The sequence below is a fragment of the Sebastes umbrosus genome, chromosome 21 (genome assembly GCF_015220745.1).
Source record: "Sebastes umbrosus isolate fSebUmb1 chromosome 21, fSebUmb1.pri, whole genome shotgun sequence".
Classification (NCBI taxonomy): Eukaryota; Metazoa; Chordata; class Actinopteri; order Perciformes; family Sebastidae; genus Sebastes; species Sebastes umbrosus.
In genome coordinates this window covers 17,184,647-17,210,729 of record NC_051289.1, presented here as the reverse complement: position 1 = coordinate 17,210,729, position 26,083 = coordinate 17,184,647, and the positions used below count along the sequence as shown (strand labels likewise).

Sequence of the window (26,083 nt, the reverse complement as noted above, 5' to 3'; positions counted from 1 at the left end):
CATTCTATCTCACTAACATTCTATCACTCTAACATTCTATCCCACTAACATTCTATCACATTCTATCACACTAACATTCTTTTACACTAACATTCTATCACATTATATCACACTAAGATTCTATTACAACTAACAATCTATCCCACTAACATTCTATCACACTAACAATCTATCACACTAATATTCTATCACACTAACATTCTATCACAATAACATTCTATCACACTAACATTCTATCTCACTAACATTCTATCTCACTAACATTCTATCACACTAACATTCTATCACTCTAACATTCTATCCCACTAACATTCTATCACACTAACAATCTATCACACTAACATTCTATTACACTAACATTCTATCGCACTAACATTCTATCACACTAACATTCTATCACAATAACATTCTATCACAGTAACATTCTATCACACTAACATTCTATCACTCTAACATTCTATCCCACTAACATTCTATCACACTAACAATCTATCACACTAACATTCTATCCCACTAACATTCTAACCCACTAACATTCTACCACACTAACATTCTATCACATTCTATCCCACTAACATTCTAACCCACTAACATTCTATCACTCTAACATTCTATCACATTCTATCCCACTAACATTCTAACCCACTAACATTCTAACCCACTAACATTCTATCACTCTAACATTCTATCACATTCTATCACACTAAGATTCTATCACACTAACATTCTATCACATTCTATCACACTAAGATTCTATTACACTAACATTCTATCACATTCTATCACACTAAGATTCTATTACAACTAACATTCTATCACAATAACATTCTATCACACTAACAATCTATCCCACTAACATTCAATCCCACTAACATTCTATCATACTAACATTCTATCACAATAACATTCTATCACACTAACATTTTATCACACTAACATTCTATCACACTAACAATCTATCGCACTAACATTTTATCACACTAACATTCTATCACACTAACATTCTATCACACTAACATTCTATCACACTAACATTTTATCACACTAACATTCTATCACACTAACATTCTATCTCACTAACATTCTATCACAATAACATTCTATCACACTAACATTCTATCACACTAACAATCTATCACACTAACAATCTATCACACTAACATTCTATTACACTAACATTCCATCACACTAACATTCTATTACACTAACATTTTATCACACTAACATTCTATCACACTAACATTCTATCACACTAACAATCTATCACACTAACAATCTATCACACTAACATTCTATTACACTAACATTCTATTACACTAACATTTTATCACACTAACATTCTATCACACTAACATTCTATCTCACTAACATTCTATCACACTAACATTCTATCACACTAACAATCTATCACACTAACATTCTATCACACTAACATTCTATCACACTAACAATCTATCACACTAACATTCTATCACACTAACATTCTATCACACTAACATTTTATCACACTAACATTCTATCACAATAACATTCTATCACACTAACATTCTATCACACTAACAATCTATCACACTAACAATCTATCACACTAACATTCTATTACACTAACATTCCATCACACTAACATTCTATCTCACTAACATTCTATCACACTAACAATCTATCACACTAACAATCTATCACACTAACATTCTATTACACTAACATTCTATTACACTAACATTTTATCACACTAACATTCTATCACACTAACATTCTATCTCACTAACATTCTATCACACTAACATTCTATCACACTAACAATCTATCACACTAACATTCTATCACACTAACATTCTATCACACTAACATTCTATCACACTAACATTCTATCACATTCTATCACACTAACATTCTTTTACACTAACATTCTATCACATTATATCACACTAAGATTCTATTACAACTAACAATCTATCCCACTAACATTCTATCACAGTAACATTCTATCACACTAACATTCTATCACACTAACATTCTATCACACTAACATTCTATCACACTAACATTCTATCACACTAACATTCTATCACTCTAACATTCTATCCCACTAACATTCTATCACATTCTATCACACTAACATTCTTTTACACTAACATTCTATCACATTATATCACACTAAGATTCTATTACAACTAACAATCTATCCCACTAACATTCTATCACACTAACATTCTATGACATTAACATTCTATCGCTCTAACATTATATCACACTAACATTCTATGACATTAACATTCTATCGCTCTAACATTATATCACACTAACATTCTATTACACTAACATTATATCACACTAACAATCTATCACACTAACATTCTATTGCTCTAACATTCTATCACACTAACATTCTATCACACTAACATTCTATCACACTAACATTCTATCACACTAACATTCTATTACACTAACATTCTATCACAATAACATTCCATCACAATAACATTCTATCACACTAACAATCTATCACAATAACATTCTATCACCGCGAACATGACTGTTGTCCCTCTGCAGCTTCCGTAGACCACATTGACACAAAATGGCGGCCTCTGTTGACAACGTGAGTTGAGCTTAGCTAGCTAGCAAGTTAATAAACACATTTATTTTATCTTTCTACAGTGCATGTTACCATTACAGACAATGCCAACGATTTATCGTGTACCTCTGAAACTATCTTTTATACGTGACATTGATAAAAGCGAGCGATAATAGTGTTTTTAATGACTTCAGCTAGCTACTAGATGGCTTACTTTTTAGTAGCATGTATACTACATTAGCCTCATTTCACTGTAACTTAATGCTTTACATTGTATTTCTGATGTTTTCTTTCTGGCAGGATTTAATTGAAAGTAATTTGTCTACAGCTGTACAGCTGCTGAGTAGTCTCACAGAACAGGTAAGAACTGTGTGTCTGTGATAGTATTGTTAAAATGAATGTTTACTAGTAGAGATATTACTATTACAAACACATTGCACCTACCATGCCACCATGGCAGACAGGGTTTCCTTATATTGAGAAATATTATTTTTTAAAAAAGCAATTCTAAAGCCTAAATTAAATATATTATAACACTTCATTTTACAGATCCACAAATTCCATGGTATTCAGGTGATAATTAGCAAGTTACCTGTTTGAAATGTATGTGGAATTACTGCCAAATTACCCCAATAATTACATATACATTTATTGAAAATTACTTTACTATAAACGTTATTTAATAATTACATTCAGCTATTTCCAAATAGCTGGTAATTTATTTAATACATTTCCAGGAAAAGAATACAAAGTTAATTGATATGCTTTATTTCCATATCTGATGGTAAATAGTTAATAATTGGCAAAAAACTTCTTTGAAATTTCTTTAAAAAACTCCCTGTATCATGACATCAGCTACCAGGGTACATCTGTGTAGACAATAAGTCACACAACGGTGAGATTTGTGCCTGATCAGAAGTATCTTCTATTAGTTTTGGTTTGGAGGTAAATATTGGGGTAATTTGGCAGAAATTCCAAAGAAATTTCAAATAGGTTACTTGCTAATTATCACCTAATTAACATGACATTTGTGGACCTGTAAAATGAAGTGTTACCAAATATAGTCATTCATTAAGGTTACATGATATATTCCATAATTCTACCATCTGGTACCACTGACTCAGTGTTTACAGTTTTTAAGCGTTCCATCTAGATTTCAGAAGTGGCAGACAAAAAAATGTAGTGGCCGGTAGGAATGTTCAGTGACCTGCCACAGTGGCAGGTGAGGAAAAAGGTTAATTTCAGACCCTGCTTAGATCTCATGGTGACATATTACATAATAATATCTTTAGGATCCTCCTGTTGTATTATGTATTTTTGTTGATTGATCATCAATCAGAATCAAAATAAGGTTTGTTGTCAAGTAGGTTATTCACTTACAAGCAGTTTACTTTGGTGTTTGGTACATAAAATAAACATATTAAGATGAATTAAGAAATACAGGCAGAGTGCTGTAAAAGTCATAAATATTAGAATAGAAAAAAATATGAAAAAGATACTATAAAAAATACCATATACCAATACCACCTTTCACAGTGGTGATTTTATGAGTTTTCATAGCTGGAACACTGTCACTTTTCTCTTTAGGTGGCCTCAGTTACAAGTCATGTCCGTGAACTGATAACAAAAGTCAAAGATGGGGCATTTAAGACATCTAAGGTGAGTAAATGACAACTTTAAATGAAGAGAAATGTCTCTTTTAGGTTTGAAACAAACTAAGGAATTGTTTTCCCAGGTCTGGTCTAGACAAACAGCCTCTTTCTGACTCGCTGTCCATCTTCTCTCCCTGCAGGGTTTGTCTTTCTTGGACCTTCGCTATAACCTGCTGCTCTTCTACCTTCAAGACCTCACTCACCTGATCAGCATCAAAACAGAAGGAGGCAAAATAAAAGACAGCGACGCATTGAACAGACTGGTTACGATCAGAACAGTGAGATGATTATATAAAACAGGCCTCTAATAATAATAATTCACCTTTTTATTCTCATCTATCCAGCTGACACAGCGTCTCATTGCTTTTCTCCTCCTGTTTCAAGGTCCTGGAGAAGATGCGACCACTAGACCACAAACTGAAGTACCAAATTGATAAACTGGTGCGCACAGCTGTCACCGGCAGTTTAGGTAAGACTGATTTTGTGTTGGTTTGCGATGAATGCATCCACTAATGATCTGATTTCCTTGATGCTATGTTTCACAGGCTTCAGTGTATAATGACGGCTTTTGTTGATTTCAGCTGAAAATGACCCGTTGCAGCTGCGTCCTAATCCTGAGAATCTCATCAGCAAAGTAAGGGCCGAATATTGTTGTCATTTTAACCCCTTTTTTATTTGGGTGGTTATCATAAATGAACCTTATCGATTGCTTCAAGACATTTAATCAGTCAAGCCACCATTGATTTTATTAACTAAGGATAACAACATTGTAAATACTAAACATACAGCATTGTAACTGTCTGACTGAATCTTTGCTACGTCAACCAGTTGAGTGAATCTGAGGAGTCTGAAGGTGAAGCTGAGAATAAGACGGAGAAGAAAGCAGCCCACTCTAGTGGCAGGAAATATGTACCGCCAAAGATTGCCCCAGTGCATTATGGTAACGTCATTTGTCTTTTTTTAAACAGCTTTTTTGTTTCATTGCTTGTCATAAAAAATACTAATTAATTCCACATTTAGTTATTTGATCAAAGAAGGTAGAAGTATTTCTGTGTAAGTTAATTTCGTTGTCTGGAATGAAGCGAGCAGCACACCACTTAACAGCTGCTTGTGCTTCTTTTGGCACAGTTAGTCGTGCTATTTTCTGCTGTGGCCTAATGTGAATCAAAATAAAGATTCTCTTCTCAACCTGTGTCCCCCCCCCCCAGACGGTGACATGACAGAAGCAGACAAAAAGAAGGCTCAGTCAGACCGTCAGCGGCGAGCTGCCCTCAGAAGCTCTGTGATCCAGGAGCTGAGACAGCAGTACAGCGACGCACCAGAGGAGATCAGGGACAGGCGAGACTTCCAGAGCGAGCGGGAGGGCCGCGAGGAGCTACACAGGTGTTTACTTGTCTGCTTTGTTTGAACGGGTAGACACACGAAGGCCGATAGTTGACTGGATGAGATGCAGGATGAAAGGATGTAGAGACTGGAGGCCTGTACTACGAAGCGAGTTCAACATACCCAGGGTATCTTCTCGTTGTCTGGTTAACTAACCCTAACAAACGAGATCCCGCTAAGCGGTCCTACGACGGTGGTTATCAACTCAGTAAATCAACCCAGGGTTTCTCCATCTGGTTGTAAGCGCGTTCACAAACATGGACAAGTCCACAGACTTGCAGACGGACAGGCGGAGCGGCACATTTTACAAATGAAGAGCAAACTATAATATAAGACAAATACAAAGAAGTTAAACACATAATCCAGACTAAAAGTAACACAGTTGAAGCTGCTGAATGCAGGAAGGACAGCTGGTAAAAGAAGAAACTCCCGATGTGTGAATGCGTAAATTAACAGACTTATTAATTTAACGGAACACTCAAATGTCAGATATAGTCGTCTAGATATAAATAGCTTTTAGAAGTGTAAGTGATGATTTAATTACACTTCATCATGCCCTTTAGGAAAAGATATGGCGTGTATGACTATTTCAACCTTCTTTCAGCTGCTATTCCGTCTCCGGCGGTGTGAAACGGACTCAAGAGCAAGTCAAAAAATTAATATAAAAACATAATTCAAAGCGGTAAACACCCACAGCATAAATCCAGCTGTCCTTCCTGCATTTGTCAGTTTAACCTGTGTTGTTTATAGCCTAGATTATGACTTAAACTTCTTCATATGTGTGTAACATTATCGTACGATCTGCGCACTGACCTCTGATTGGTCAGTAGGCGGTGCTTTTATATGAGCTGATCTCTTATCTGGAACATAACCTGCTCTGGAGCAGGTCAGCTGTTCAGCATAAGTTACCATGGAGATCTACCCTGGTAAGAAGTGATCCACCTTAGTAGGACACCTTCAGTAACCCTAAGGTTACCTCGCTAACGCCAAATCCTGCTTCGTAGTACAGGCCTCAGGTGTAGTGAATATTTGATGAGGATACGAAGAAATATATAACCTGTTATACATTTTACAGATATGACTTTCCACTAACGATAACCATTCCCCTCTTCAAAAGGAAAAATTACGAGGAGTCGATGATGGTGCGTCTCAACATGCCACAACGCCAGAAGAACGGCAGAAAGAGAGGCGCGATGTCCATGTCCGGCCAGCTGAGTGGTATCACACACTTCAGTGACATCTCAGCACTCACGGGCGGCGAGGGCGGGCAGGTGAGAGCTTACAGTGACATCTTTACACCAACCTGTCAGGAAGGCGGTTACATCTCACTCACTGAGCTACAGGAGAGGGCTCCAAGCGTCCCTCTTGCTGTGAGGTGGCAGTGCTGACCACTGAACCACCGTGCTGCTCCGGTCCAGTCATGTGAAAATCTATTTAACTCCCCCTTTCAGAATGTGTTTGGAGGGTTTTAGTGGGAGTGGCAGTAGACTCTTGACTGAGTCTGGACTGAGGAGAAAAGGACACGCTGAATTATTTATATTAACTATTATTCAATTTGGGCGACCAAGCATAATTAATGTCGAACACAACACTTCTGTTGTGTGTTTTTGGCATGTTGTACCTGATGTGACTCATACGTTTGTTTATCTTGGTAATTCGGTTGTCTGGTGCTGTTCCAGCAGAGCTGTTGGCAACCTTTACACTTGATGCCTGCAAAGCTTTGGCATGCCATCCCACTCTGTTTCCTGTCTCAATTCATTTCCTGCTGTCATAAAATGCACTAACGAGTCAGAATAATGACTGGCCCAACCTCATGCTGCTGCTCACAGATGCGGAAAAATTCATTCAGCTAAATGTATTTGGAAAATCCATGTGCTATGTTTAGATTTTGTACTAGACAACACGAGACGCCGCGAAATGATTTAGCTAACAGGCTCATCTCCGTCCAGTATGAATGGGAGCATTGTGGTTTGGTTTTTTAAATTTATTTAGATCACATTCTTAATGCGGCTACTGATTCAAACACTCTGTCTCTATTGGTGCAGGACGGGGATAACTCCCGCCCCAAGAAAAAGAAGAAAGTCATGAAGAAGAAAACCAAAAGAAGAGGTGAGGACATTCAAATATACCACAGTACAAATTACTTTCCTCACATTTCTTTAAAAACCAGCGTCAATTAACTTGAACTTGTACTTAATTGACTGTTATGTAATTCTCCAAATAACTATTCCAACATTGGCTGTGTCTCGAGTCTGCATTTAGTGCAACACCAGGACTATGTAATTTGTGTAATTTTCTCAGTTTACAGACCTTTTTTTAGAATCTAATGTTCCAAGATAAGTGCTTTTATTTGCATTTTTTAATCCCGTTTCATGTTAATAATCACCAACATCCTTCTCTGCAGCTTTTAAGAAGCACAGATAGACCTGAAACGTGACATCCAATGATGTAAGAAGACCAAATGATGACATGAAGAGGATTTCTTACCAACACAGCCATCATCACTTTTAGTCAATAGGATTTTGTTACCAATAAATCAGTTGTGCTACAGTTATAAATTCCCCACCTCTGCATAGTGTGACTTTTTCATTCAGTTTGTGGAATAAACAATTACTATTTACTCTTGTATTTGTGTTTCACACTTTATTTATCTCCATTAGAGGGCAGTCACAGGGCCTCCTTACCAAACAGGCCATCAATCAAAAAGAAAAAAACATTCCTTGAGCCATCTAATTAACCCCCTGCTAGGAGAACCATGATAATGTAGAGGAGGACATTATGCAGCAGAGGACATTTAAGGACACGTTTACAAATATTCAGTTCAGTTTTGAGAAGCAGCCAGATACTGATTCAAGGTCAAAATAACCTGATGCAGCAGGCACACAAATAAATGTTTTAGTACTCGTGTCACTGGGCTAGAAACAGTCTGGTGTTAACTGTCTGATTTACTGTTAGTGTGATTTATGCATTTCTAGACACCTTTTTCACATCACAGTAGGAAAACCGTGATTGTAAATCGAATGAAGCTTGAATTTTATTTATCTAGTGAGGTGAGTGTGCAGTTTAATCAGTATGTCATACATTATGTACCATCAAGTAAAGTTTACCTCTCATTATGAGGTGGTCTCGTACCTAAATATTAAATTATTTAAGGTTTGGCCTGCCTGTATTCCAGATCAATACCATTTTCTGCAGAGCAGTAATTCAACATGGTATTGCTTGTTAGGGAACCAATAAAATAGTATGCAGACACTATTAAACCATCACTTAACCAGACCAGTGGGGTGTCAGAACAAATTCACACAGACGCAGTCTCATTTTTACACAATTTCTTTATTTTTTTTTTTCTCTAATTACAGACTCATGGGTTAAAAATAAAAATAAAAAAAGCAGAACATTTGTTCAAACCCACTCCCCCTTTTCAAAAAAAAAAAAAGTCTCCACACAAACCCCACCCCTATTTTCCCCCACCCTAAAATAACATCTCCGACCCACTCCATTCATTAAATTAATAATCAATGCCGTTAGCTCGTCAGCCTTCCTCAGACAAGCCGTGACTGCACTGCGCGTAGTCAGAGAAAGGGGGCGCCTTAAGGTCCGCACTGTACACCCCAAAAAACACCCTCGTCTCTGGTCCTGCCTTCCTCACTCTCACGCAAACTTGCCTGCCCGCCACTCAGCTATGTTGGCTTCAGCTCTCTTGTATATAAATCATGTGTTGGATTGGCTGCCTGTTAAGTGCCGTGTGTGCTGCAGTGTGCTGTGGTGCATGTTGAACAGGTGTGTGTGTGTGTGTTTGTCGTCCATGTGTGTGTGTGCGTGTGAGTGAGTTGAAGTGTGAAAAGGGACTAAAAGCATCATCAGCGTTTGCTGTTGTAGTAAATGCCCCCCGCGGCGGGCCTGTGGTCGCCCTGTCCCCCTCCCCCGCCCCCCCACACGGACAGGATGGGGTGAGTGTGCATAGCGGGAGCAGAGAGAGAGAGAGACGCTGCGGAGACAGTGGGGGGGGCCTGCGCCACCTGGGGAGGGGTCGTCAGCCTCCACTGGTCCTGAAACCTGAAACGACAAGAAGTGGTCTAATATACAGAGAGAGGATGGGGGAGGGGAGGAGGAGACACGGGAGACAAGGAGCACAGAGGGTGAGGGGAGGGAGGGGAACAAGGGGTGGGGATGGGAGGGGGGATGGAAGGGTGGCACGAAATAAAAACATTGATGCCTGTCAAAAGAATAAAAACGAGCTGTGGCCATGCCTGAGTTGGAGGTGAGAGGTATGGACGAGCAGCGGGGAGATGGCAGCAGGAGGAACCCCGCCCACGAGTAAAAAAAAAAAAAAAAAATCAAAGAAAAATCTATGCATGTACAATCCCACTGAACACTGAAGGTCCAACACTGTCCAGAGAAAAAAACACAATCCATGGTGTGATGAGCCAAAGAGGAGGCAGGGAGGGGGGGAGAAAAAGCATGAGTTATAAAATGCAGCGAGGGTAGAGGGTAAGAGGCAGAGAACGGCGGACACAGAAGGGGTTGAGGGAAGGGGTGGGGGAGGTAATGATATACTCCAAACCACAAACTTAAAACACAACAACAAATACTCTGGCTAGTGGAAGTTTCACATATGTACGGTACATTAAAAACAAAAAAAATAAACAGTATATTTTCTTGTTGCCGTTTCCCCCCACAATTTTTTTTTTCTTTTTTCTTTTTTTTTTTTTCTTGTTTTGGTGGTGGTGGAGGGTGAGTGGGTGGGCTGTGTTGGTGATGGTGTGAAAGCAGGAGGTCACAGCCAGACCAAAGGAGACACATCTGCAGCCTGAGATACCACCATCTTCTCCTCTCCCCCCTCCTCCCTCCCCTTCCCGCCCCTCAAAAACCAACAGAAAACAAAGAAGCCACCGTATTCTTTCCCCAATGGCCAACTGATACCTTACCAGGGGTGACCGCATCAACCTCCGCACACGCACGCTCACACACAATCGCACACTGCGGCCAGTCAGTCTCTCTGTCCAGGAGAGGTGTTTTTTTTTTTTTCCTTTTTTGTCTTTTTTTTTTCCTCTCTTCTGGGGTTCTCTTCTTTTATTGTTGGGGAAAGGGGAGGACTTTTTTTTCATTGTGTGTTTTTTTATTTTAAATGGGAACAGAGAGGGGAGAGGGTTGATAGTAAGGGAGTGTTGGGGAGAGAGGGGGGGGGGGGGTGTTTAGTAAGGGGAATACCACGATGTTGTTCGCCCTCGGCCCCTGGAAAAGAGAGAGAAAAAGAGGGTGAGTTTTTTTCTGGTTGGCTTAAGAAGACACCAATTTCCTGGTGTGATATAATATATATAGATATATGTGTGTGTGTGAATGTGGCCAGAGAAAGGGTCTGCAAACTGAAGGGGAAAAGAATATATTTATGTGTATCAAAATGAATGACAGAACGTTTAGGACAGTGTTCACAAAGTCCCTAAATCGACATACCATCTTAAACGGTATTGGGCTTTTGATCTCACAAGGTGTTGCGTTACAACAAGTCAATCTGGAACTACAGTGCGGAAAGAAGCTGAAAGCAGCTTTGTCAAAGAGAGGAAAAGTGTTTAATTTCCAGATATTGGAATAATAATAATTAGTGTGTGTGGGTGTGAGGGGACATCAAGGCACTCTCTCTCCCTCTTTCTCTCTCTCTCCGTCTCTCTCTGCGAGAGCCGCCTCGGGGGTCACTGTGGGGAAAGACCTTGAGGACAAACAGCACCACACATATACCCCCAGCAAGACACAGTGCACACACACACACACACATTTGACAATCTGGGGGACAGGACTCACAACTGCACCATCATTATACACTCAAAACGCTGCCTGACACACACACACACACACAAAAGCCAGGCAGCGGCAAACCTTCCACACATCATCATCGTCATCTCTTTCTCACATCATTCAGTGGCAACAAACACAAAAAAATGTCACACTGGGACTGAAGCCAGTGGTCGTCAGGCTAGATGCTGAGGTCAGGCTGCAGTAATGAACCCTCGTTTCTGGGAGTGAACGTTGTAAAAGGTGATTCTGGGTTGGAGTATGTGTGTGTGGGGGAGGGTGGGGGGTTCATGTACATGCAAAGACATATGCTCTACATAAGCACAGAAAAGCCAACTTCCACATCACGAGTACAGTATGTGCGTCTTCTGGCTCACATCAAAATCTTGGCTTTTCACCATGCCGACTTGGGGAAGATGATGATAACGGTGATGTTAATGGATGCAATACCGGAGAAGATACTTTTTGCAGCCAGAGGCCAATATTTTAAGTGCATGTAAACATGAATGACTCTTTGTTCTCAGTCAGGGTGCAAGGACTTGAAGTGTTAGACAGACGCCACTGTTTGGCGTTGTTGTCCTTTAATACTATTAAATCTTGGCAGCAGAGGATCTACTTTACTGCACAAAAAACACACTTGCAGTGGCCTTGTTGAAGCTCAACTTCTTATAAACAAAGCCAAGGCACACTTGGGATAATTTAATGAAACGTATCTCTCGGACTGCAATTGCATTACCACAGCCAAGCACTGTGAAATCTCCCCAAGTACACAATGGGTCAATGCAAAGATTTTGTGTTTTTCTTCACCATGGATGTGTTCCAACGACAAGACAAGGCACGAGTGTGGGGGGAAAAAAGCGTTATTTGGTGTAGATCCGAGTCTGATTCTGTTCAACTGCAGCGCTAGTGATGAATTCCTAATGTAACAACCAGACAGCCCTTCTGCTCTCCTCTGCAAGAAGTGATCAAGGCCAACTCTCTGCTCACTGCTATTCTCTGTGTGTGATTAGAACATATTAACCAATGCTGTTAGATAATGGGAAGATACACTATGTGGTTATCAGTAATACTCTGGAGGGTGTTTTCTATGATTACAAGTACAGTCATTACAGTCAAATCACTATTGGCAACAACAAGAATCCTTTCATGACCTTGGAACTGCCTGGTTCAATCTGACTGACTGCGAATAACATATTCAAGATGTTTAATTATTTGTGTGCGTCTTTATAGCACAGCCTTCTGAGATTTAGTTACTTTTTTTTGTTATTCTGTTGGATGGGATGTCCAATCTTACTTTCATTATCTTCACATAACTACAAATCAGTCAGACGGAACTTTAAAGTTCAGCGATCACAGTAAATCTTACACCTACACACACAAACTAACAACTTAAAGCCTTTAAAGTAAAATTAAAATAGTCCATTAGCTAATAAACTACCCATTACTATCAGTACTTTCAGCTTTTGAAGACTTGTCTCTAGTCTTTGTGTGCCTTGTCCTGCAGCTCAGGCCAAATCCCAGTGAGTAAACTGGCAGGGTTAGGGTTTCTTGGTATGTGTGGGAGTGGCTGGGGTAAGCATACAGAGATTAGAGAGATTCTGACCTTGAGGTTCAGACACTTTCTCATACAAAGGAATGAATAGAGATGTAACCCTTTCTTGTGGTTACTTTAAAAGCAGCCTCGCTGAAATGGGAATTCGCTGCACAAATACTCGAGTCAAGAGCGAGGGCAACAATGAAACAAGAGAAATACACAAGATAAAATGGAATAAATAGGGACTTGTCTGAAGGTAACCTGGCAAACTGTTTAAATCGCTGAAATAAAGGACTCTGTATGAAGGTTTTTTAGACTTTCTAAAATTACTGCTGCAGCATCTTTCTTCTGGAAAAATATTCTTTTGTTGAACATTAAGTATGAGGCAACAGCCAAGGCCCGAAGGCTCCAGATGCTTTGCAGGGATAATCAATCAGAATCTCTCCGTCTCAAAGCTCGGTGCATGTGTGGGGAAGTTGGCATGCTGAGCAACGTGTTTGGCACCACACCTCCTTTGTCAGTCTCAACAGAAAAAAACAAGATGGCTACACAGGGCTTATATGGAGTTACCAGTGAGATTCCTTGTAGCCTTCATTTCTCACTGCCCACAAGGGCTAACCATAGTTTACAGAAAGGGACAGTATATTATGTTGTTCAATTATGTTTAAACCAACCTGATTGTTTCTTGCATCATCTCATTTATAGGAACTGTGCAGCTCTAGTTAATAGTTAACGGCCAATAATCACCCACTGTAAACAGTTTAAGTTTGCAGTGGCCTTGCAGTAGAAACTAGACTACAAAAGACTCACAGGTCCCCTCCGCAGAGCTCTGAATTAACAGCTCATCAAAACACTGTATGTAAAAAGCCACCAGAATCCCAGTGCACCACACTCTGATCAACACCAGGCTTATTCTGCTGTTCGATACACATCGCAGTAATGGCAGTAATGAGACATACTATTGATGGGATGGAGCATCAAACGCAACTGCCATAACGCCACAGTAGAGTGAAGCAATATGACAGGTCACAAAACTCTCAGTTGTGCAAAATGGTTCGCACTTTCCGCTGCCATAAATGGTCCAATTACAAATGACATCCCAATCTTTCCAAAAGAAGAAAAAAAGTGCAGCCACTGGAGCTTTACACCAGTACCTTTTTGGTTATCATTAAGTTGCAGGAGATTGCATTGGCACTAACCCAAGTATGGTGCCAACTAATGCAGAATGTATGTACAGCCTGGGAAGAACAAACTGATGTGCACCAAGACAGTTTAGCTCAATTGAAATGTTTATATGTGATGTGGCATGCAATGAGCCCCTCAGTCCCACAACTGATGTGATGTGATTTCTAACATTGGAATGTTTGAGTGGCATGTACCTGCATTTCTATGTCTACCTAACCAATCTTTTCTTGCTCATCCTATCCAGTCCTTTCAACATGGTCACATTTAATACCCCTTTCTCATACATTACTATCCTGCCCAAATAAGTCTAGAGTTAAAAAGCAATTTCTTTATCCATTTATTATATATTTATAAATCCCCTCTTTCCCTGGGAGTTTTCCTATCAAGTATATCAAATGGAGAAGATCAGTGAATCCTCCAACTTGCTTGTCCTGTTCCTCTTGTAATAAAATACAAGGAGAGGACTGTTAGGGTTGGGCGATATATCGAATATACTTGATGTATTGCGGCTTGTTCTATGAGGGATTTAGTAAATGACTATCGCCAACATTGAGTATAAATATTAATTGTCATTTTTGTAAGCTGCGGGCGTGAGACTCGCCTTTGATCTTTCGCTTCTCCCAAGGCTCTCTCCCTCTCACAGGGCAGGCAGTCTCCTGGGTGAGTGTGTGTGGCGTATGAGCATGGATGTGCGTATGGGGTGTGTGTTTTTGTATCTGGAGGGAAGCAGGGAACAGGGAAAGAGTCTCGAGAGAGCGGAAGAAGTAAAACGCCAAAACGAGTTCATACGTGTTGAGGTCAGAAAAGGTAATGGAAGACGCCAGCATCCGCTTCAAAAAAGACGCTTTTAATAATCGCCACGGTCTCTGAACATATGAGACATACTGGTTTTGAACTGCCGATGGAAACAATGAATATGTCTGTCTACTTTTTAGAGCACGCCACTTATTTCTACGACTGTTGTTCCATTTCTTGTCTCGTCTCTCCCGTGTGTGTGTGTGTGCGTATCTCACTCACTGACGCGAGTCGCAGTATGTAACAGAATGCACAGATTTGATTGGCAATACGTAAAAAGATTTACAATGCATGTAATTGGTCTGCGAGTTTCCTGGGCGGTTAAACCAGTGCTGTAAAGCTGCGCCGATTAAAATGGAAACGCTCTGTCGAAGTAATTATTAAAAATAATTTATCGGATATAGGTCTGATATATACATCGCATATCGTGATATACTCTAAAAATAGACACATTCTTTATAAGCCATATCGCCCAGCCCTAAGGACAGTGTTAACCCTGACTATATTAGAGGGCCAAAACAGGCAATATTTTAACTTGCTGTGGAATATTTTATCAACAGACTAATCCTTGTTTTCTCCTTACCTGAATCCCTCGTCTGCACAACAAATACCACTACAATAAATCATAATCTATGTAAATCTTGTAAGAGCAGCTGTTAATTCTGGTTGGCCATGAGGGTCTGCCTTGTTTATCCCGTAATTTTCTCTAAGAGCAAACAGTGAGTGAGGTGCAGTGCATGCAGGTGCAGTGTTCTCCCACAGTGTCAGAGGTGAGGCGTCTAGGCGTTAGCTCACCTGAAGGCCCGTCCTCTGCCTCTGGGTGGTGTGTAGCCACTGTAGTAGCGTGCACGCGATGAGAAGCTTCCTCCCCGTGACCGGAACCGAGCCCGTGGAAAGCCGCGGTCTGTGGTGCTGATGCCTGGTCTGTTTGTTCTTTTAGCGCCCACCTGAAGAGTGAGAATCAAGCGAGGGACAATTACACAAACTAACATCCATCGATTTTGTGGCTCTCCTCTAAACAGATTTTACTTTGTCAGATTTAAAGGAAACTGCTTAAATTCTTAATATTTTTTAAGTGAGAGATTAAGTAAATCTCATTCCAAAAAGTGTTTCATGAGATTCTCCTTTCAGTTCTATTTAGGATTCTATGGATGATTTTATTTAAATGGTTCCAACCATGCGCCACATTGACAAAAGCATTTAACGCCTTTCAATTCAAACCCAACTGCAGATCGGCTGGTGTCAATATTAGGAAAACATTAACCAGAGAACAAGAAATCATCATTAAACGAGCTTGAGAGAGCCTGGTCGGAAACCTTGTCAAGCAGCAAGAATGAAGGTAAAGGTCTTTGCACACCAAGTCTGTATTTTTCGTATGCGTTTTTAAATCCATCATCTGATAAAAAAATGTTACACACAGAAACCTTGCACACTGGGTCCAATTATTTGCATTATTCTATTTGTTGCGAAATTTCGCATTACGAGACAAAACTGAATTAATTATGTGGGTGCAATGGATAGCACTTGTCCAAAACAGGGCTTATGAAGGAATGACATTAGCAAGAAAATATCGTTTAGCTGCCTAGAGCACAATTATTACATAATTTGTTTTGCAAACATCACTGACTCCATGCTGTTCTGCAATCACCGGCCAAAATCTATCTTTAAATCCTGCATCTCTGTATTCTGTTATTTCTTTATCGTGCAAGAGCTTTGTGCTGGGAGACAAAGTGAATGTTTATCAGACGCCATTTTGGATGATGACGTTTGCACGGACAGTGGCTCTGAGTGGTCAAACAACCCTCTTTTGCCTTTTGATGAATGGGAATAAAAACAGAAAATCAAACCTGTTCCGAAAACTTAGGACGGACGAAAGTTTCGAAGTCGGTTTGTAAACGCGATTGACACGACGTGAGGTCGTATTCAGTTTTTAACATGCAACAAATTCAGACGAAACATATGGTCTCGGTGTGCAAAGGCCTTAAGACATTGTAACCATATTTCTATAAGCAAAAAGGAGGTTGTACCCACTCAGCCAAACAGGACAAGCCCACGAAACTAACCCACAACTGGCAGAGAGATCAAAGTCGTTTTTGACGCTTCAAGCATCAGCTAGATTTATCAAATAATGCTTATTCCTTAACTGTTTTGTTGCGGTAGTCACTGTGATTACTTTGGTTCCATTCAGTTCACTTTTGTAAATGTACCAATATTCCACAATTCGCTATGATGAAGCCACAGTTTCTGATCACAAGGGTTAATCTCGTTTACGCTTCTCATTAAGACTAAATCAAAACCGTCACATTGCCCTTTTCTTACTTCCTCTCACAATGTTGTCAGTTTTCTTGTTATTTTGACCCATGACTGCTGGAATTTCAATGTGAGAACCTCACAGTTGAAAAAAAAAAGAAAAAAAAAAGATATTTAAAATGTTCTTACCTTTATCTGCCTTCCTCTGAAAAGGGACTCATCCAAAGCCATGGCTGTCCTAACCGACTCTTTGTCTGCAAACTCAATATAGGCAAACCTGAAAAAAAAAAATCAATCAACTTAATGTAGAAAACTTAATCTTCACTTTGATGAATAATAGAAAAAATAAACTGGATGAGCTTCAGTTGTCCTTATGTGAATAACATCAGTCTGACGTACAGCATGTATGCAGGGACACAGTCAAACCAAAATGTCTCCTTACATTTCACTCTGCCTTATATGGTACCTAGATACTTGTGTAATCATGCAATGAAGGAGAGAGGAGGGAGACGATGTGCGTAACCCCCGATGAAGACAGTTACTCATCCATATCATAGGAGTCATAACATCTCCAAGGTCTTAATATTATCTCTACCTCCGCACACCCAGAACCTCCTCACATTAAACAGGCCATGCGTGAGAGACTCTGAGGCCCTTTAGGTTATTTACCCAGAATAATGCACAAAACATTCATGTCTAATACATGTCTACCACACGTAGAAGTATTCCAACCAAAAAGCAGCAACATGCAGATCATGACAGCAACAGTATCTTGATTCTTGATAGAAATACCACTGCTGTATTTCAAAGAGGGTCACAAACATCTATATGGTAAAGAAATCTATTCTTCCAGGTGAATATTTAATTTGTATAAAGTCAAAAGCCACTTCTGGTGGGATTTAATGCAACTTTTATTTACCTATACAGAAGATCCTATGCTGACAGCAGCGGAGACCCAATTTTTGGTGTTTGCGTTTTTTATAATTATGAAACACAGGAAAAGTGAAACCAGAACTCACAAAATGGTGAAAGTTGATCAATCTGGTCCCAGCCAATCATTACTGTTGAGCCCTGGCTTTTTTTTTAACAAAAGCAATCACATTTATCCATCCAGCTTTAGTGAAACTTCATTATTTGTATTGATGCTTTGTAAAAATCTGTCCACCCACTCTTTGATTGTCTTATTTCTCTGCCAACAGCACGACTTTGGTATATTTGCCACATAAGACTGAAAATGATAACTTGTCATCCACCCCTCCACTGATTCATCCACTGCATAGAGAGAAGATAGAGTATAATGATGGTGTATTACCCTTTGGGATGCCCTGTGTATTTGTCACACAGGATGGTGACTCTGTTTACTGAACCGCAGCCATGAAAATGAGCCTCGAGCTCTTCTGCCGTGGCACCGTAGTCCACCTGAAGAAAGACAGGATAAAAGGTTAGACATCAAGAGAGCTGCATCACCAATACTTACTAATTAAGATTATATTTTTGATCAGCTTATGCTTTAACATTTATATTAGTTTTTGTCTACTAGGCACATCCACACATCAAAGAGACTGACGCATTAAAAAATACTAAGAAAAAAACAAACTATAGATGCAGACAGCAATAGAAACACGTGTTAAGTATGTTGACTATAAAAAAAAGTATTCACCCACTTGGAGTTTCTAAAACATGAAATCTAAGTAGGTGTATTTAAGCACTTTGTAACCTTGTTTTGAAAGGTGCAACTTTCAACAAATTGTTCTAAATCAAGCCTGAATATAAAACAATCATTGTCCCAAAAGTGTCCATGTAAGAAGGGCACCAGTGTGGGAGGCTACCAAACCGCAACACTGAAGAAGCAACTGGGCTCTATGGCTGAGATTAAACACACTGTGGATAAAACAATTGTTGCCTGGGTGCCACACCAAGCACAGCTTTATGGCAGCGTAGCAAAGAAAAAGCCATTGTTTGCCAGAAAACCCACAGGACACTCTGAGAGTGGAAGACCCAAACAATGCACTTGGGACTAAGCCACAGGGAGCAAGACCACAACCCAAACATAATGGCAAAGCTACAAAGTAATGAAATGTGTAATGTAAAGCAACTCTAGTCAAGATGACGGCGCGCATAGACGCAGTGGCTCAACGCTCTCCTTTTCAGTGCTTTTGTTCACATATCTGTTCACAAATGTTAAGTCTAGTCTTGTGAATCCCATCTACGGCCGCCAAGTTTACACCTTTATTTATTTTTCGTTATTGTTTATTTTTACTATTTTTTAATAGATGCGTATGCACCGTCAGGATTGCCAATTTAATTTTAATTATTTTAATTTCATTGTACTCGTAATGAAAATAAAGGAATTCTATTTCTATTTCTATTAAAAGTGGCTAAGAATACTGAAAAACAACAATATTACAGCCCTGGCACTAGCATGACCTAAATCCAATCAAGAATTTGTTGCAGGACTTGAAAATTGTTGTTTTCACTGACTGTCACCATGGTAGTTCACACAGCTTGGGTGATTTTGCAAAGAAGAATGGGGGGAGAACTGCAGTGTCCAGATGCACAAAACTGATACAAATCCAGTCTAAAAAAAACAACAACATCCACTTTAAACTTGTAAAACTTTGCAAGAGTCCAAGAGGGGGAGTTTTTATAGGAACTTTACGATTCTGTGATGAACCTTTTCTTAAATAATTTTATAATTTTTTCTTTGACGTCATCTCAAAAGTTGTAACAAGAAATGAGACAATGTGGCTAAAATGGCATATGTATGAGACAATTACTCACGTTTCCAACATAAATAGATCTGCCGTCTGCTTCCATCTTTTCCTCGATGGACATGATGACGGGGCCGACTGCACAGGGGAGAGAGAGGGATAAAACACATCTATATGAGCAACAAAATATTTCAACTGAAATCAAAATATAACAACAATGAATAAGTGGTGTATCAGGTACAAGTCTGAGGGCGACACTCAATTTCCCATTTCAGGTCGAGCTGAGAGAAGTTAATCTTGTTACCTGTTAAGATTAAAAGTTCTAACTGAAGGTTTGTCTGTTTCAAGACTATTTTTTTTGATTCACCACATTCTCTGTGTCTATTTTTGCAGGACTATCATACCTATAATATACAAATTGATTTGTAGGATGAGCATCAAGTAATAGACCTTTTACTAATGGATCAGTCTGAAACGAGCCTTCCAATAGCACAATGTGGTCTCTTGCAGATATGCTATTGCTCTATTATTGTATTGAGTTGAATTAAGTGTACAGCCATAAAACAAATATGTTTTATTAAACCAACTCAGGCACCAAATATAGGATTAGATGCCTTACTCTAACCTTGTGGATGGCTTTCTAATAATTAATTGCATGCACTACACTTGAATTTTAATAAGAAACTGTTAGTTTTGGGTCACTTGTTGAATGTGGCAATTCATTTTACTGTTTGAGATTAAATTTGTTATTTAAAGAAGGCACAACAGCAGAGGATCAGATTATTTTAAGATGATATACTTTCTTCATTCGATGATTTGACAGTAGAGCGAGAGATAGGAAATGTGGGATAGGGATAAAAGAAGAGGTGTCCCCCTCACAAAAAACACACGCAAACCTGGTGGGGGGCTGAGGTTCATCTGTTTCTCCACCTCGTTCTGGAGCTCCTTCAGCTTCTCTGCCTCTTCCTCCATCTCTCTAACCCGGGCTTTGATTGCCTCCAGCTCCTGCAACACAAAAACAAGTTTCATTAGAGCCGTCAGTCCATCATAAGCACAATACAACTCAATAGTGCCATAATCACACAATGTGGATGACAGTTATGCTAGGCTAACAAGTGCTGACCAACTAACAAATCTAGCCATGAAAATTTCATCATTAACAAATGGGGCCATGACACCTCTTTAACAACGCCAGGAAGATGGCAGAGTAGCAAGGAGATGCTGAATCTGTGTAAGTGATGGTGCTGCCACAGCATGACCTCAATCTAAAAGAGAAGCAAGTGTGTACGTTGTTTCTGCCCAAATCAAAAAACCCACACATTGGGACTACTTCCATCTAAAAATGTACCGTCTGACTGGTCCTGAACCATCACTGTAGTTGCAATGCATCTCATCCCCCACATCTTACAGTGTTTTCTACCATACAGCCCAAATTTAGCAGACGCTGCCTCCTACAACTTGAAAGTTGACTGTAAAACCATTTGAAAAATGTGCCTCAGCAGGCCATGATATGCTTGAGTAGCATTCAAAACAGGGATGCACCGATCCGTCTTTTTCAGTCCCGATAAGGATAGCGATACCTCGGCATTGGGTATCAGCCGATATTGAGTACCGATCCGATACCAGTGTTTAATTAATAAGTTGCATGCCTCCCTGTGTGGAAGGGACTGGGATCATTCTTTTATGTGTAAGACCACATCAGGCTTGACTTAAACATTGCTTTACTAACTTTGTAAAACAAAATGTAACAAATAAATACATAGATATAAATCTACTGAATTGTTATTTATTATTATTAAAATAAGTTGTACACAAGCAACTTGGTAAAACAATTTTCAAAATTAACAGGAATTACAGTTCTAGTGTAAAGCTATTTAATACAGCAACAAATTGGTCAAAACTTATAGGACTAGGAATTCAGATTTCAGTATAAAGGGTATATATTATGTAAACAGAATTGATTTGAATAGATCGGCCCCATTATCAGTGATACCTAATCCAGCTATTTGAGTCTGCATCGGCCTGATAGCAGATCCGGTTTCAGTATATTCATAATTCAAAAAATGATAGACAAACAAAACTGATAAAAATCAGTATAGCACGCTAAATTCTCCAGTTTCCTGTCACTTCTCAATGACTATTAAGCCTATGTTCAGGAACAGACATACAACTCAGAATCCATAGGATGCGTAAAAATATTTGTAAACACAAGGTACCAATACTATTCAAGACATTTTTAAGCCGTTTACCATGTACATATACAAATGTGAATATGTGCTCATTTCTCTCTGCTATAAATACAATATTTCTGGGTGACATCACATCACATGGGCTCTTGCACCTGATAAGCTTTTGCCATTGGCTTAATTTGACCCTGAACATGTCAATAAATAATCGGTGTATTCATCAATAAGAAAATTGATTTTGCTGCAGCTTTACTACAACTGAAATTCAATTAAGAGCTTTTTTGGAACTGGAAATATGTATATGGGGGCTAGTGACGATGATCTGATCTGAGCGGACCGAAGACCTAGTGAAAGGCATCACTGCCACACAAAAATTAAATATTCCTATAGTGAACAGAGAGATGGCTGTGTGTCCTCACGTGGGGAGCGGACCCTCCTGTCTGACAGTGGTGCACTGCAGCACAGTGGGAGTCATTCCAGCTCCATCCAGGGCTGCTGTTGCTGCTGCCTGTGCTGACAGGGTCTGTAATGTAAAGGCTCTTTGTACAAACTGGGTGCAGTGACATAGACACCCATATTCAGGTCTCTCAGTGACATGTGATGATAATGGCACCATCATTTCTTCAACCTTGCAACCTTTAGCTACATGCATCATGTCGAGATCATGGAAGAGGAGAAAGTATTCAGCTATTTTTTGTCGCATATTCAGTACAAGCTCCTTCACTCCCCTCCCTTCTCCTTGCTCTGGCAAAAACATTGAAGGATGCAAACCCAGCCCCTCAAATATACCGCAACCCCCTGCTTCTTCTGCTGTTGTACTACAACCTCAAAAACCCCACCTGGAAGGTTCTGCACAGACATTATCATCAGGGAATATGCACAGGGAGTGTGCAGCAAGGTGTTGGGAAAATGAAAATTAGGCACCAAATTGTGCATCTTGAATCATCATCATACAATGCAAAAATCCTTATGTCTAAACTGCCATCTCCACCCTGCTGGCTTTGTTAACATCAGCTAGCATGTTATGCATGCCAGGGTTCTGCTAGATATTAGTTTTTAGGGTGCAAATACATCATTTTTAACTCGTGACTACTAGTGAATATGGTCGACATGTCCTCTGGTCATTGTAGCTGCAGCACTTTGATGCTAGAGCTAAGCTAGTGTTAGCCGGCTGCAGGTTATTAGCATGCACACACACACACACCATGTGCTTTACCTGCAGCAGCACAACTAGATGTTATAAAAGATGTCATTACCTCAAAGCAGGTCGTCTCAAAGCTGGTTAGACTCGCACAGCAGGCGGCTAATGGCGGCCTGGCCTGTCCTACCCTCGCCCCTGACTGTCTCCTGTATCTCCGTCTCGCATTTTTTTTTTTTTAGACCAGGATTTCCTCCCCCCCCTTACTTCTCTCCCTGGCGCAGAGAAACTGGCGCCGCTGGTTTGCGCCAAGATGGCCGCCGACACCACGCATGTCACCACCCATTTCTACTGCACTGCGTGAACCACAATGTCGGATAATACAACGTACATGTGACCCAACATATTAATGTGTTAAAACCCAACAAATAACCTTTCTTTCATTAACTATTCCCCCTTTTTTAAGCCTATAAAAGCGTGTCCATGAGCAGCCATTATGGCTCTAAACACACAGATGAAACAATGCCTTTTCTTCCTTCTTTCACTCACCGGGTCTTCAATCGCGGCCTCTCCTTCTTCTAGCCCCGGCTCTTCGTCGCCGACGCCCGGGTCCTCCAGCTCAGGATGTCCCGGGTCTGAGTCTAGCAGGGATTCCTCCGCCAGTCCGTTACCGAACTCCGCCATCGCCCCTGAACCGACTAGTACCGACGGCGCCTCGTGGCCAAACCAGCGTCGCAGGCCGCGCTGCTCGCACACAGAGAGAGTTAGGTAGAGAGAGCGGAGAGCAACGGCGGAAAGAAACGGCGGAAAAAACGCCGCTTAAGAAAAAGTTAAAACGGGGGAATAAAACGCTAACTACACTCCCGGTTACTACTCAAACAGCATACCACGGTGACTAGGGGAGTAGTGTTTCACTCGACGGTCACCTAATTCACGAGTAACCTAGTTTATTTACTTAAATGAGTGAGTATATAAAAAAAAAGGCGAGGACTCTCTACGGCGGCGTTTCTTCAGTTCAGTAATGGAAGCCTCGAGGGGGCGGAGTCAACGTATCACTGCGGGCGGAAAACTCGCAATCCTATTGGTCCACGGAGGATTCTAGACCCGCCTCTTTGGTATATGGAGTGCTCCTATTGGATAATCGCGTAGCACTTTCCGGTTCCCAAATCATGCATATGTGCTTTTAATTGGATTAGAGTTTCTGTCAATCATATTCGCTCTCAGTGGTGAGTAAACTGGTTCAGCAAATTAATTCAAGGCACATTTTTGAGTGTGTTGTATAAATTGTCTCCTCCAAGTGTGACCTGAGTGACCTTTATTTTAAATATGCCACTCAGGTAAAAACCTAAATTTAAACCCTTGTTACACACAAAAAAGTACAAACACATGATTAATTGGATTACGTTTCTGTATATCCTATCTCCTTGTCAGTGGTAGAGAGTAAACTGGTGAATTGTTCAGCAAATTAATTCCAGGCACATTTTTGAGTGTGTCATATAAAATTGTCTCCTCCAGTGTGACCTCAGTGACCTTTATTTAAAATATGCCCCTCAGGTAAAAACCTCAGATTTATATCAAGAATTTAAACCCTTGTCACACACATATGGTCTTAATATGCCCTTGTACAAAGTATTTCCTTTTATAATTGTAATATAACTTATTATTTTAATGGAGCTTCCCAGCAAAAAGCATTTCACACGATTGTACCTGTATAACCGGCGTGGCAATAAACATCTTGAACTGTGTTTCTATTGGATAATCCCGCCAGGACTTTCCGGTTCCCAAATCATGCATGTGTGCTTTTAATTGGATTACATTTCTGTCAATCATATCCTTGTCAGTGGTGAGTAAAGTGGTTCAGCAAATTAATTCCAGGCACATTTTTGAGTTTGTCATATACATTGTCTCCTCCAAGTGTGACCTGAGTGACCTTTATTTAAAATACTGCCACTCAGGTAAAAACCTCAGATTTATAATCAAGAATTTAAACCCTTGTCACACACAACACATACCCCAATGACACTGCAATCAGACATATGCGTTGTTGTTGCCACTCAGGTAAAACCTCAGATTTATAATCAAGAATTTAAACCCTTGTCACACACATATGTTCTTAATATGCCCTTGTACAAAGTATTTCCTTTTATAATTGTAATATAACTTATTATTTTAATGGAGCTTCCCAGCAAAAAGCATTTCACACGATTGTAACTGTAAACTGGCAAACCAATTGTTCAGCAAATTAAAAAGTTAAAGAGTGACATAAATGTAAATTGTTCCTTCTGCGAATCACATCCTGAAACTTGCTCTCATTTATTTTGGTCCTGTAAATTTACATGTGAATTGTGGAAAGATGTCAATAATTTTATACTTGTTAATATTTTCTCAGATTTTGCACTGTACTATAGAAATATTATATTTGGTTGCTATGATTACAGTGACAAAGAGAGTAATGCATTTTTTCTTATTAATTTAATTTTAATTCTCGAAGTTCCACATTCACAAGTGTGGAAAAAAAAGCCTAATTTCTTTGTATTTATGAAAGAAATGGAATTATATGTGTCAACAACTTCTTCCTCACAAAACAAAAAAGCAATGAAAACAATGAATGTATGCAATATCTTTAAAGTTTTTAAGTGAAATTATTGTCATACTCGCGTGGTCTTTTTTTTTAATTTTATGTTGGTTTTGTTTCATTTCTGTTGTCCTTTTGTTTGGCATAGCTCCTTGTTTATGTTTTCTCTATGCTAATTCTGTATGTAAATGTTTTTAATGTTTTCTGCTGTTACTATGTATTCTGTCATTTTGAAATAAAATTTTTTTTTAAATAAATTGTTCAGCAAATTAATTCCAGGCACATTTTTGAGTGTGTCATATAAAACTG

At 39.7% G+C, this 26,083-nt stretch overlaps 2 protein-coding genes and 1 long non-coding RNA gene across 5 annotated transcripts; 1 reads left to right on the top strand and 2 right to left on the bottom strand.

The window, feature by feature from the left end:
- Nucleotides 1-140: 140 nt before the first annotated feature.
- On the bottom strand, nt 141-1,107 carry LOC119480888. The gene is made up of 2 exons (XR_005205028.1): nt 542-1,107; nt 141-237 (listed from the first exon to the last, which is right to left on the bottom strand). It is a non-coding gene; the product is annotated as an uncharacterized LOC119480888 (long non-coding RNA).
- Nucleotides 1,108-2,508: 1,401 nt separating this feature from the next.
- On the top strand, nt 2,509-8,230 carry ngdn (neuroguidin, EIF4E binding protein). Its single transcript, XM_037757482.1, has 11 exons — nt 2,509-2,599; nt 2,876-2,935; nt 4,163-4,234; nt 4,368-4,505; nt 4,612-4,696; nt 4,809-4,861; nt 5,056-5,167; nt 5,436-5,610; nt 6,728-6,881; nt 7,656-7,719; nt 8,015-8,230. The coding sequence occupies exons 1-11, from the start codon at nt 2,579-2,581 to the stop codon at nt 8,032-8,034; spliced, it is 954 nt and encodes a 317-aa protein (XP_037613410.1). The 5' UTR covers nt 2,509-2,578; the 3' UTR covers nt 8,035-8,230.
- A 694-nt stretch (nt 8,231-8,924) lies between these two features.
- On the bottom strand, nt 8,925-24,230 carry pabpn1 (poly(A) binding protein, nuclear 1). 3 transcript variants are annotated; one of them, XM_037757486.1, is made up of 7 exons: nt 23,749-24,230; nt 20,772-20,880; nt 19,946-20,013; nt 18,477-18,583; nt 17,354-17,441; nt 15,710-15,861; nt 8,925-9,666 (listed from the first exon to the last, which is right to left on the bottom strand). In XM_037757486.1, exons 1-7 carry the CDS (start codon nt 23,881-23,883, stop codon nt 9,471-9,473), a joined length of 855 nt encoding a protein of 284 aa, XP_037613414.1. In that variant the 5' UTR covers nt 23,884-24,230; the 3' UTR covers nt 8,925-9,470. The 3 variants fall into 3 exon arrangements, with proteins under 3 accessions (XP_037613414.1, XP_037613416.1, XP_037613415.1); XM_037757488.1 differs by lacking the exon at nt 23,749-24,230 and adding an exon at nt 23,318-23,469; XM_037757487.1 differs by lacking the exon at nt 8,925-9,666 and adding an exon at nt 10,292-10,845 and having other exon boundaries at nt 23,749-24,229.
- Between the last annotated feature and the right edge of the window lie 1,853 nt (nt 24,231-26,083).

Coding starts and splice junctions, on each gene's coding strand:
- pabpn1 (XM_037757486.1), bottom strand. CDS start 23,883: ATGGCGGAGTTCGGTAACGGACTGGCGGAGGAATCCCTGCTAGACTCA. Junction 18,584..19,945: donor GATCTATTTATGTTGGAAAC/GTGAGTAATTGT, acceptor GTCTTTCTTCAG/GTGGACTACGGTGCCACGGC. Junction 15,862..17,353: donor TCAGAGGAAGGCAGATAAAG/GTAAGAACATTT, acceptor CTCACTCTTCAG/GTGGGCGCTAAAAGAACAAA.
- ngdn (XM_037757482.1), top strand. CDS start 2,579: ATGGCGGCCTCTGTTGACAAC. Junction 2,936..4,162: donor TGAGTAGTCTCACAGAACAG/GTAAGAACTGTG, acceptor TTTTCTCTTTAG/GTGGCCTCAGTTACAAGTCA. Junction 6,882..7,655: donor CGGGCGGCGAGGGCGGGCAG/GTGAGAGCTTAC, acceptor CTATTGGTGCAG/GACGGGGATAACTCCCGCCC.